The sequence below is a fragment of the Eucalyptus grandis genome, chromosome 10 (genome assembly GCF_016545825.1).
Source record: "Eucalyptus grandis isolate ANBG69807.140 chromosome 10, ASM1654582v1, whole genome shotgun sequence".
Lineage (NCBI taxonomy): Eukaryota > Viridiplantae > Streptophyta > Magnoliopsida > Myrtales > Myrtaceae > Eucalyptus > Eucalyptus grandis.
The window spans coordinates 9,958,958-9,971,604 of NC_052621.1; the positions used below are offsets into that span (position 1 = coordinate 9,958,958).

At 40.3% G+C, this 12,647-nt stretch overlaps 2 protein-coding genes across 4 annotated transcripts; one reads left to right on the forward strand and one right to left on the reverse strand.

The window, feature by feature from the left end:
* Positions 1 to 3,037: 3,037 nt before the first annotated feature.
* LOC104421625 (probable RNA helicase SDE3) lies at positions 3,038 to 7,750 on the reverse strand. The gene is made up of 3 exons (XM_010033637.3): positions 6,426 to 7,750; positions 4,662 to 4,877; positions 3,038 to 4,232 (listed from the first exon to the last, which is right to left on the reverse strand). Exons 1-3 carry the CDS (start codon positions 7,473 to 7,475, stop codon positions 3,264 to 3,266), a joined length of 2,235 nt encoding a protein of 744 aa, XP_010031939.1. The 5' UTR covers positions 7,476 to 7,750; the 3' UTR covers positions 3,038 to 3,263.
* Positions 7,751 to 7,943: 193 nt separating this feature from the next.
* LOC104421626 (pentatricopeptide repeat-containing protein At3g09040, mitochondrial) lies at positions 7,944 to 12,140 on the forward strand. 3 transcript variants are annotated; one of them, XR_001982006.2, is made up of 3 exons: positions 7,944 to 10,533; positions 11,204 to 11,642; positions 11,746 to 12,140. XR_001982006.2 is itself a non-coding variant. In XM_010033638.3 (2 exons), exon 1 carries the CDS (start codon positions 8,070 to 8,072, stop codon positions 10,485 to 10,487), a length of 2,418 nt encoding a protein of 805 aa, XP_010031940.2. In that variant the 5' UTR covers positions 7,944 to 8,069; the 3' UTR covers positions 10,488 to 10,533; positions 11,204 to 11,739. The 3 variants fall into 3 exon arrangements, 2 of the variants coding, with proteins under 2 accessions (XP_010031940.2, XP_010031941.2); XM_010033638.3 differs by lacking the exon at positions 11,746 to 12,140 and having other exon boundaries at positions 11,204 to 11,739; XM_010033639.3 differs by lacking the exon at positions 11,746 to 12,140 and having other exon boundaries at positions 11,336 to 11,739.
* Positions 12,141 to 12,647: the final 507 nt, after the last annotated feature.

Below are 12,647 nucleotides of genomic sequence, written 5' to 3' on the forward strand. Positions count from 1 at the left end.
TCATGATATCAATGCGTGACCAGATACAAACAGCGAATCGGAAGAAGGAAAAGATCAAGAACGATGGACTTACTTGCAGGAAAATGTCGAAACGTTTTTTGGAATTCTCTCCTCCGGACAGTGTAAGAAAAGAGCAGGGGAAGGACCAAGAGAAGTAGCTGTCTTCACGGCAAATCTTTCGCGGACTGACTTTAGCGGCCCCACAGGGTGCTGGATTCCGACGCACAGCCTCGAACGCTAAGGCTACGTTGGTCTGAATCTCCAATCGGTAAATGACCACCGGACAACATAAAATCTATAATTTATGAATTTTACTATGCAGTTTAAAAGTCGGATATATTAATTTTATATCATATACATTATTTGATATAAATAACATATCGACGTAAATAAATCTAAAAGTTACATGAATACAAATATCTCCACAAAAAACACTTTTCTTTACTTCATTTTTATTTACTTTTTTTTATTTTTATTTTTTTATTATCTTCTTTTTTTTCCCATTCCATCACCCTTTGATAAAAGTTTATTAATTAGTAAATTGTACTAGTATACCTAAAATATTGAAATACTTAATAGGTAATATATATCTATATATTGAATTTATATTGTAAGATAGAATTAAATTTGAATATATAAATAAAAATAAGATTAAATTTAAAAAAATAAATTGTTGTTATTTTGAATTTCATATATTATTAGTCAAATATTATTTATATTGAAATATAACTATATTTTTATTAATTTAAAATTTTTGTTATTCCCAAAAAAAAAAAATTATCATGGATATTAAAAATCTTATTCACCATTATTATATCTTCCAATTGTGATCATTTTATTTTAGTTATATCTATCTTATATTTGACTTTAACCTATCTTGAACAAACACCAAACATAAAATATGATAAATTTACCAAATCTTGAATTTTATATTGAATGCCTAAGCAACCTAATAATCTAAATATTGTTATATTTTATTATATTACATTATATGAATAATGAAAAAGGTTTATTTCTATAATCCCCATGCGAGACTTCGAACTCACTTCGTGTGATTGTCACATGACACATATCTAGCATATATATGCCTCATGATATACATTTGATCAATAAATATTATTTTATTGATTCATCATTCCTCAATTTTTATCTTCTCTTAATTTAAAAAAGGATAAACATAAGTTACCTACTATCTCATCTCAAGATAGTAAATTTAATTAATTTAAAATAAATTTAAGATGAAAAAAATTAGTTATGTGAATAACTTAGGTGTAATTTATTTATTTTTTTATTTTTTTTTTGGCCCTCCCCACCACTGCTCCATTGACAGTGAGGCATCGACGATGAGAGCGACCTGCCCTCGTGTGGCCGCCAGCGATGGTCACAGGCGCCGTTGTAGGGAGTGCCAACATAATATTTTCTAAAGGACCACTAATGATATTAATCCGAAAATAAATCAGTAGTCGCCAAATATATAATTTAAATCAAAGAAGGCACGTATTTTTGCAATTTATGGTGCTCCTAAATTATATCAGTATACACACAATTATGTACTTTTGCGATATTTTTTTTTTTTTTTTACTTAATACAATAACATGTCGTAACATATCGTAATCATGACATGTCATCGGTATAATATGTGTAATGTTAACTTGAGAATTTATATATTTAAATAAATGATATAGGACTAGTGAAAAGGTGATGTTTCCTGTTTGGATGATTTTCTGATTTTTTTGTTCTTTTAATTTACTTTTATATGTTGTGTGTGTGTGTGTGTGTGTGTGTCTGTATGTATGTATGTATGTATGTATGTATATTTCATTTTATTATATTTTATTTTATTGTTACTACCTACATTTCATTCTTTTAATTTATTGTCCTTTGCATGTTGTAAAATATTGCACGGAAAAAATCATGGGAAAATCAGCTCTGTAGCTAAGGTCATCCTCTTTGTACTTTCGTGTGTATTCTCTCTAAATGTACATGCAGGATCCTCACGTGGCAAAATTGCAAGGGACCAACGACTTGTTTAAACAGCACGAACGATGCTTCTGATCGCATTGGCTTGATGGAAATACTTATCGATCATTCGTTTTATGTGCCTTTTCTGTTGAGCATTCCTTTGATTCTTTTTTGGTTGCATAAAATGACATCGCAGGGAGCATCAAAGAAGAAAAGCATAGCAGATGAAGCCAAGGCAATCACGCCGGCAAAGCCAAAGCATTCATCTCCAAAATGTCATTATGCAGATCAACGTATTGCAATTATGCCGCCGGGGAAAACAGCTGCTTGGACAATGTAGCATACATCCGGTGATGCTAGTCATGTATGTCTTTGGTCGAAGGTGATTCCCTTTGTGAATCCAGAATTTGTCGTGCATAAGAACAGTGATTGAACTCATTCGAGGTAAACAAAGAGAGCAGAAGCAGAGGTCTTCATATGGATATCAGTTAATACTTTCTATGGCTCATATCAACCGAAAAAACATTTCTTTGGCTCGTGCTGCATCCTTCTTATTTAGAACCGGTAAGACGTCCCAAAGTCATTTGCGATTTTCCTAGAGTGTTTTTCTTTTTTAAAAAATTTTGGCGTCTTTTAGCATTTTCTGGTTGTCCTCCGTGTCATTTAGATCTGCATTTCGGTACGGGATTGTTGGAACAGATGCTGGCAACTTTTCTCGAAATGAGAGGGAGAACGGAAAGTTGCCATTGATTAAAACCTTATATCCTAATCACTTGAAATTAACACGAGGGTTGATTGTTTGTTGCTCTATAAGGGGTCGAGGAGTTCCTTTGATTTGCTTCAAGCTAAGCGCCATGCATATACGCATACAGAATCATTCCGCCATCTTCCATGAATCAATGCAATCTCCCTGTTCCTCCACATTGCAGCACCAATTCCTAGCTAAAAGTCCCGAGACATGTATTGCGTCTTTTGTCAAACAACTGATGTGAATTTTAGGTGCTGACAGCTTCTGGAGAACTAGAGGAGAAAATTTCAAAGGAAACAGCTATTTACTTTAGATGGGACTCGAGGATCGGAGAAGAAAAGCTGTGAAATTCATGTAAAAGGAACTTTACAACTGAATTACAAACAAAAAACCAAACTGCTTGATTTATTAGGGGCAAATTGTACACATTTTGATAACTACATGATTACAATACCATTCTTATGCGGCTCAGCTCAAACATGGGAATGAGAAGACAAAGCACATCAAAAGCATTCTGAAGTAGCCAGAGATTATATCCGATAGAAACTGATACTCAATAGGATAGGAAGCTGTTGGTTTCATATGATTCCGGCTCAGGGTCCAATCGGGCGACGAATGGAGGGGCGAGCTTATTGTATGGTGTAAGTTCTTTGAGCCTCTCAAAGTATGATATCCGGAGACCATTCCCTCGAGCAATTGGGGATCGCACCCACCCTGAGCGATTTCCCTGCTGACCCGTGACTATAACAGTTGTATCCTCGTTGGCCAAATTAGCTAGCACAATCATTGCCTCTGGCTCGGAAGTGGATGATGCATCGACAAGGAAAATATGACTAAAGTGTCCCGCATTGATGCCTTCATTGTGTAGCCTGAAGCTACTCACAAAAGTCGAACATATTACCTTGAATCTCCGGAGTTCATGGAGGGGAGGACAAGCAAAGCACTCTCTTCTCTTTTTATAAACACACGAAGGGAGAATGTCATCAGGCACGCCATCATACTCACGGAAAGCAGCATTTGCTCGAAATATTTCCGAATCCGGAATATCCTTCTTCAAGCTTCTCATCAGAACATCGCACGTTTTGTTTGTAGGTGCAGCCAGAAGAATCCTAGGATATTTAGAGCGTCGGTATGCTTGCGACACAGCTTCCCTAACCACTACTCCAGCCCTTGACAGGCCTAGACCCCGTGTACAAAGAGGACCCTCCATGAGAAATGGTGCTGAACCTTTGAGAGCTAGAATCTGACGGATTGCGGACCTTTGATCCGAGTAAAGCACGTCATTTGAAAAATCTAGAGATGGTAAGGCAGAGAAATCATGTCTGAATTCACATTCAGGGAAAAGGAAGCTGCGGAATGAAGGATCAGTGGCAGCTTCAACTGCTTGATGAGCTCTCTTCAAGCAAACTCTATTGAAAGAAAAGCTGATGCTGTATCTGCTGCTTGAATGATGCTGGGAGTGAAAATCATCCCCAAATTCTACTAAGACGACAGACCACTTCTCCACTCGATATACAAGACCCTGATTTATGATAAAGATGATTAATACTGGGAAGCAGTACACGTGACACTCAACTAAATATTTTATGCATCAAACGATAGCAATCGACTGAGATTGCTGCGAGTCTCTGCAAAAGAGAGCAATGACACTGAAACAAGATTCCTAGCAACCATATCATAATCAAGCGATGACAATGAGAAGACCATTGAATTTTTCAGCGTTCAACTACTCAACTTGACCAATGCTTCAGTGAACAGAAACATTCACTGATGATCGAACAATTGGAGCCACCATATGGCCATTCAATTATCATCAAAAGTAAATCAATGAAGAAAAGGCAGATGCAAAAGCAAAATCAGCAAGCATATGGGAGATGAGATATGACATTTTTAAACAGATCACAATACTAACATCTTAATTTAATCTTAAATGTACTTGAAAAGGACTAACCTTAAACTTTTGTGTACCCCTCTTACCCAGGGGCTCTGCATAAACAAAATCCCTTGATAGTAGGAAGGGTCGACGCTCAGGTATAGATTCCATCTTGAATTTGACAAATGTTACATTATCTTTCTCCCTGGAGAAATCATTGTCCCATACATTCTTGTGTACAGTCAATTGATGCAGCTCCAAATTGACATCCTTCAGAATGAAATCAGTCCATTTCTGATTCAAATACAAGAATGGTTGTTAGACCATCATAAAAACAAATCTTCAATTATTCACAGGGGACATCTATGTCTACTCAAGATGAATCAATCGACAATACATGATGCTTCACGTTAGTAATAGTAACTTGAATTCCTACTTCATCGGAGACCATTGCATTTATAACCAATGTTCCATCTTAAAAGCAGGTCATTTCATTGTTGCAGAAAATAGCAAGCATGGTGAAGTGGGGCATGGGTGCAGGACAACTCTGTCATTATCCATCAACCTCTACGCTTTAATATGTAAGTGAAATGACAACAGAAACAAAAGCAATTAAAATTTTCATGCCATTGCACTATGTTTCGAAGCAAATCCTCAGTACAACCTTGATCCTCAAGGCTTGTTCGTAGTCACCTTCCAAATTAATCTTCTAGTCTTTTGATACCCCTTTTGACCTTCATTCTCATCAGAGTCACATCTCCTTACTTTAAGTGTTGAAGGTAACTTTTGCACACTTCTAGAAAAGCTGAAACGAGCTTCTCTCTTAATCAGGAATGCACGACAAAGCAGACAAGTTATCCACAATACACTGCTAAATAGCCCAATATTGCAGATCAACAAGCTTCAACTGAAATCTCAATTCAGTGGCCACGCATCAGGTGAAGATTACTGAAAACTCAGAAGTCAGCAGAGAAACTCAGCATGCTACATTTAAATGATAAAATCACAAGCCGATTTCCATCTTTGGGAATCCGAAGTAAGCATGGCCAGTAACTTGTGAAGGTTTCTGTCACATAGTAAGAGCAGTTAACCAAGCTAAGTTGATCTAAAAGCTTACAAAGTGATCCAGAACCCATGACACTCATAGCATCTCATGGCAGAGACACAGAACTACATGAGTAAAGCTCACAAAATTTGTACATTTGAACCTGTCAAGGCCTCTCTCCATAACTAGTCTTCCCCTCATTGCAATTTCTCCGACACATCTCCTCTTCTCTCGCCTCCCTAGATCCCTCTATTTGCAGTCATTACCATTTGGATGATTTTATTGAACAAGATGATCAAACACATTCTGAGAACACACATAAAATCTAAAAACACCATTCAGTCTGATGCGGTAAGTAAATGCTTATACATCCTTTGGAGAATGGATCCAATGCTTTGGGTAATATTGAGGGTTTCACTATGACTATGCTGAAATAAACCCCACCGGTTTCACACCCAAGTCCATGTCAACATGCAATTGGCCAAGTCTTGCGACTTAAAATTTCTTCATAAAATGAGGTTATAACATTGCAGTGGGCCAATAGCTGTCATCGTTTCCCAACAATTAATGAGCCTATACTAGAACAAAAGATAATTAACTACCATTGCTCCTCACTTCATCCACTGCACTTAATTTCATTCTCACATTGCAAGAGATCATAACAGACTGGGGGGATGGAGATAGGGATTTCAATCTCTCTAACCAAACTGTCAATGTCACACGGGGCACTGACATTATTGCCTCACATTAATCTGCACAGCAAGTTAGGAACATAATTGGTCAAGCATCATCGTTACCTCGATGTAAAAGTCCTCCGCATATAGAAGAGCAGCAAAATAATCCCTATAGGTTGATGGAGATAGTGGTTTCTTGAGAACCCCAGGCACAATGTCCCGCTCTATCAAATCTTTAATATCCTCGGGGATGTTGTAAATTGGGGAAGTATCTTTCTGAACATAAACGGTCTCTTTTGGCTGATTCGGCGAAGCTGAGGAAACTGCACGTAAGACTGGCTTATATTGTTTAGCAGAATGTTCTTGCGCCTCTGGGGAAGCTGAGGTTGTTTTCGATGAAGGAGACTGTGATGAAGATGGCTCATTGGAAGGCCGATGCGGTTTGGCTACATTCGGATTCAAGTGAGCAGAAATTGGCGGCTTGGTCTCAGAAACAAATGGATCCCTCGAAGTGGTGGTTGTCGGCTTTGATACAGAAGGGGATGGTTTAGGAGAAGCCGAAGGGACTGCTTTGAAAGGAGAAGGAGTTGGTGAGGATGTTTTCGACAGAGAAGGATGTACCAAGCGAGATAAAGACGGCTCATTCGAAGATTGAGACGACCTCGATGCATACTGATCCAAGTAAGCCGAAATGGCCGCCAGTTTGGCTGGGGAAACAATCGGATCACTGGAAGTGGCGGTTGACGGCTTCGATACAGAAGGGGATGGTTTAGGAGAAGCCGAAGGGGCTGCTTTGAAAGGAGACGTGACATGAGAAGACTGAGTTGAGCCAACTGAAGTCCTGGTCACGTTTGGCTCAGTTTTAGGCCTGACTGGGTCCCTGGTCATTGGATCGTGCACAACAACATGGCCAGGGGAGGATGATGAAGAAGGACGCGTGAATTTGGGAGACGATGGCCTGCGGGTATTCCAGAGCAGGGGCTCCGACGTCTCTGATTCCGATTCGCGTCCTCGACGACGATGATGATGCGTGGGCAGGAAACCAAAGGCGTCGCGAATTCGATCGAGAAGACCACCGCCGTCCCCAAGATCTCTCTGAGCCTGGCGATACTCGTAAATGTCTTCCTCTTCGCAGCAGAGGACGCATTGCAGTAACTCAACAAACCCAGCCATACTTTCCTCTTCCTTCGAAAACAGTGAGAGATCGAATAAAGCTCAGCAGACGGACGCGAACTCGAAAGAGGTGAAACACGACCCGCGATCATGAACCGCGATGCTTCGCGCGATCGAACGCAATGGTGAATCGGGAGCAGGGAAAGATCGAGAACGACGGACTTACTCGGATCGTGGGGGTTGCGGGAAAGAGCGGAGCTTTTCTTGTTTTGGAAAAGAAAGAAAGAAAATTTAGGCGAGTGAAGTGAAGCGGAAGACCGGGAGAGGCAACGGGTCTCGCGCGAGTCTTCGTGTAAAGGTTTAGAAAAATTCTTCGTACATCGTATTGGGGCGAATCACGTTTTGACAGCACCACGAAGTGGGCCCAGCCAACTACTGGTGCGTCGTTTCCACGTACGTTCCAAAGCATGATTCGAGAAGACTAAGATTGTCACAAAGCGACAAAAAATTAGGGAGAGGAGAGAGAAAAGTAGCCAACTTTGTGAGGTGTTTGGGTATCTCACGTCGAATTGTTAATTTGTGCTTTAATCTTAGCCCAAAGGGGTTTTGCTCTGTTTGGAGAACACGACGCTGTTCCTCATCTTACGATGTCACATGAGAATCTTGTCTCTGCCATCGACACTCGACCCTTCTCTGCCCGTCCAAGCCGCCCGTAAATTCCGTCTCGCATTCGCCCGCGGCCGCCAGAACCTCACCTTTCAGTCGGGTTTTTCCGATTTGGGTCATGCATCGCTACAGAGACAGCGACATGTTGCTTCGCTCGCAAATCTCCTCTCCATCTCCACCCAGTCAAAAGCACTGGCCGTTGGAGCTCAAGCCCATTGTAGGGCAGTCAAGCTTGGGTTCAGAGATGACGTCTTTGTTCAGAACCATCTCATCAACATGTACTCGAGGTGTGGGACCTTGGGCGACGGGCTCAAGGTGTTCGGTGAAATGCCTCGGAGAAATCTTGTTTCCTGGACTTCGCTTATCTCGGGCGCGGTGTGTAGTGGGGAGCTAGATGTTGGTTTCCGGGTTTTTCTGGAGTTGATGGGGAGTGGGTTAAGGCCAAACGAGTTTTCTATTGGCAGTGTTTTGAAAGGGTGCGCCATCATGGAGGCTTGCGAGTTGGGTCTGTGCGTTCATGGTCTTGTTGTGAAGCTTGGGATGGAAAAGGATTCTTTTTTCGGGAGTTCAATGTTGAGCTTATATTCCAAGTTGGGCTGTGTTGAAGAAGCTGAGCAGATTTTTAATTACATGGAGAATTGTGACGTTGGCTGTTGGAATGCTATGATAGGAGGGTATTTACTGTGCGGACGTGGAGTTGAAGCCATGAGGCTTGCGTCTTCAATGAGGACTAAGGGAGTGATTATGGATGAGTTTACGTTTATCAATGCCCTTAAAGGCTGCGTTCTGTTGGGTAATTTGTATTACGGAAAACTGCTTCATGGGCTGATCATGTGTAGCAACATGCAATTTAGCATTCCAGTGATGAATTCACTCATTGATATGTATCATAAAAATTGTCAGGAGAAATATGCTTTTGAAGTATTTGATAGGATGCTGAAGAAAGATGTTATATCCTGGAATACCATATTTGGGGCCTTTCATGAAGAACAGGATGTGACAAAAGTTGCAGGCTTATTTCGTAAATTCATGCTTGCAGGATTGAAGCCTAATGAAGTTACTTTTTCCGTCTTGTTCAGACAATGTGGAAACGCTTGTGATTTAAGCATGGGGCTTCAGCTTTGCTGTCTTGCCATGCATTTTGGACACTTCCACCGCAGTAATGTCACAAGTTCACTTATCAACATGTTTGCCAGATGCAACGCTTTATTTATGGCACGTTCAGTTTTCGATAGCATACTGTCGAAGGGGACAGGTGATTTCAATGAATTGATTTCTGGGTACAATTTGTATTGTTATTACCCAGAATCTCTACATGTTTTCCGCGATTTATTAAGGTCAGAAGTGGAAACTAATGTATTTACATTTGCCAGCATTTTAGAAACCTGTGTAGAATCTGGAAATGGAAAGATGGGCAGACAAATTCACGGAGTGATAATTAAGAGGGCTCTTTCGGGAGATAATCATATGTGCTGCTCGTTAGCTAAATTCTATATTAGGTTCGGGTGTCCTGATGTTGCTTTTCTATGTTTTGATGCGCTTGAGAAATTAGATTTGACCTGCTGGAGTATTATCATATCAACCTTCAATGGCAGCGGCTTCCATAGGGAAGCCATTAGATCTCTGAACTTTCTTTTAGAAGATGATGGCAAACCTGATGAGTTCATCTTCGGCAGTATATTTAACAGTTGTGCCGATAGTTCTTCTTTTAATCGAGCTAGATCTGTCCATTCACTTGCTACCAAGACTGGCTATGATAGACATGTATATGTTGCTAGTTCAATTATCGATGCTTATTCAAAGTGCGGGGACATTGCTAATGCAAGATTAGCTTTCAATCAGTCATCTGGATCAGATGACGTGGTTGTATTCAATTCCATGATCATGGCTTATGCTCATCATGGTCTCGTAACGGAAGCTTTGGAACTCTTTCACAAAATGAAGGTGGCAAATCTGTGTCCTAGTCAGGCTACTTTTATCTCTGTCATTTCTGCTTGTGGTCATATGGGGTATGTTGATCAAGGTTGTTCATTGTTTGAGTCAATGAAATTGGATTATGGGTTGGAACCATCTCCAGGAGTTTTCGGCTGCTTAGTAGATATGCTGTCACGAAATGGATACCTTGAAGGTGCTAAGGGTTTGATTGAAACAATGCCTTTTTCACCTTGGCCTGGCATTTGGAGATCTTTCCTTAGTGGTTGCAGGATACATGGAAATAGAGAGTTAGGAGAATGGGCTTCTCAAATGTTATGTCAATTGGTCCCAGAAAATGATGCAGCTCACGTACTGTTGTTTAAGGTTTATTCAGAAGCAGGTAGTTGGGAAAATGCTGAGCATCTGAGACAAAATATGATTTGGAAAGGAATTTCAAAGTCCCCTGGATATAGCTGGATACAAGCGCATTGAAAGTTGAACTGCAGACTACTTTGACGGAGATGCTCTCTGTTAAGAGGTAAGCCTGGACTCATTATCTGTTGTCTTTATTCTGGCTTGACTAACAGTGGATCTAATGGAACTGCCAGTTAATGCCTATCTTCTGCATCCAAGCAAAGTTTTGGTGTTAGTTCATTCGAGTGAGATGCAGACTTATTCAATTTCCTCACCTGGGTGTTGCATGCTTGAGTCATCCGAATTGTATTGGACAGATCAAATGATTCGATCAATATTGTAATAGTTGGTTCTGAAAAATGCTAGTAACATTTTAGCACTCAGTAGATGCTAGTGTTGCTGCAATTTCTTTTGGCGGCGTATTTATGATTGGCTGATACTGGTATTTTTTGTAGTACGTTGTTACACATTGTACTTAGCAGAGATATATGTTATAGATATATTTGTAGCTTGCATTTGATGATGGAATGATCTGTTTCTGATTTATGATGTTTCACTGATGAGAAAATGCAAACTACTGGTCAAACATATTTTTCATTTATGATTTTTAATTAGTTGAATCTGACTGAAAGCAGAAACACAAAAACAGATGTTCTCAATAAGTAGACATGAATTTTGCTGTGAGCAAGTAAATGCATGAAATACAATCTCATTAAGTATGATAAAACTCAATTATAATTGAAAAATCTACAGTATTTTCTGATCACGCATCATTTCCTGTCTTGTCTTCTCAGCTTGATCATGGCCACAATGAAGTGTTTGAAGAACGCTTGCTGAGCTCTAGTCATCAAACTCACCATTCCTCGGGTCTTCTTTCCTGAATTCAACATCTAATTAGTCACTAACAACCTGAAACACTTTTGAAGGTTCTGGTAGCATGCATTGTCCAGCGTGCATGACGTTGTCACGTTGTTGAATGCCATCACCGCCACTCTTGAGACACGTGCCTCCGGGATGCCGCGCGTTGTCTCTGTCCACGGTTGGGTCGATGGCTTGTGTACGTTGCAGTGGTAGATTCTGGATGTGAGAGGCACGAATGCAGTGTGCACCCACCAAGGCCACCATATCTCCAACAGAGAGGCCGTTGGATTGGAAGAGAGAGAAAATTCGAGGGGGAGAGTTTGGTTCACTTGTGGTTGTGGGATGTTTCCCACCACTATTGATGCCCCGGAGGTGAGTCCATCTCTCCTTCCTTTTTGCTTCTGATCTACCCTTAAAAGATTATGCTTATTCTGATGTTTTCAGTGGAAACATACTTTACATTGATTCACTGAAGTAAACAGAATGGAACGATTGAAATATCGAGTAAACTTACCATGTAAATGGAGTCGCGGGTGGCGATGGTCATGAGATCGGCACAAGAGACCAACCTCGCACTGCAACTCTACAGCTTTCTTGGCTCTAAAGTCTAAAGAATAAATCAAAATCATACCCATCGCCGGACAATTCCAGACTGAGCTCTGCATCGGTCTCCGCCTTGTTAGTGTCATTTGATGTTATCAAAACCCATGCATTTTATCCCTTTTTGTATTACATTGTGAAGAATAATCCATCAATATATATGTAAGCTGGAAGCCTATGAAATGGATACATAAAGAGAACAGTAGAAAGAAATTAAGAGGAAAAGGTGCAACTCATGCTTCTCGCGGCAATCAGCCCTTATTATTATAAAATTTTCAGACCGGTCTATTAATCAATCGGTACTCTTTAATGTTCATTAGGAGTAAACCCGTGGGTTATAGACCCTTTTTTTTTTTTTTTTTTTTTTTTGGTCTTTGGAGGAACCGCTCTTGGGCCGACAGCCGTTCCCGTAAACCCCTGGCGACGCTAGCGGGAAACCACCACTCCGACGTCACGCTCAAGTCATCATGTAGTAGCTAGATTGACTCCCTGTTTCGCAGGGGATTCGAACCTTGGCCTCCACCGGGGAGGTCCAAGGCCCTACCATCTATGCCACCTTGGTCGGTGGTATATGGATCAATTATAGACCCATTTTTTAATCCATATATAACGAGCTAAGTCATTATATGGATCAATTATATTCAGTAAATCAGCGGGTTTGGAATGGCAAAGCCAAAACAACGTCGTTTATATAGTTATGTTTGCACCATGTGAATTAATTTTATTTTTTTTAAGAAATGTCACATTATTTAAATTTTTCGTCAGAAAAAGCCATGT

Bases quoted from the DNA above. Each gene is read 5' to 3' on its own strand.
- LOC104421625 (XM_010033637.3), bottom strand. From the start codon at position 7,475: ATGGCTGGGTTTGTTGAGTTACTGCAATGCGTCCTCTGCTGCGAAGAG. The intron at 4,878-6,425 runs GTAACGATGATG...TATTTGAATCAG, and splicing joins CGGAGGACTTTTACATCGAG to AAATGGACTGATTTCATTCT. The intron at 4,233-4,661 runs GTTAGTCCTTTT...ATCATAAATCAG, and splicing joins GGGGTACACAAAAGTTTAAG to GGTCTTGTATATCGAGTGGA.
- LOC104421626 (XM_010033638.3), top strand. From the start codon at position 8,070: ATGAGAATCTTGTCTCTGCCATCGACACTCGACCCTTCTCTGCCCGTC.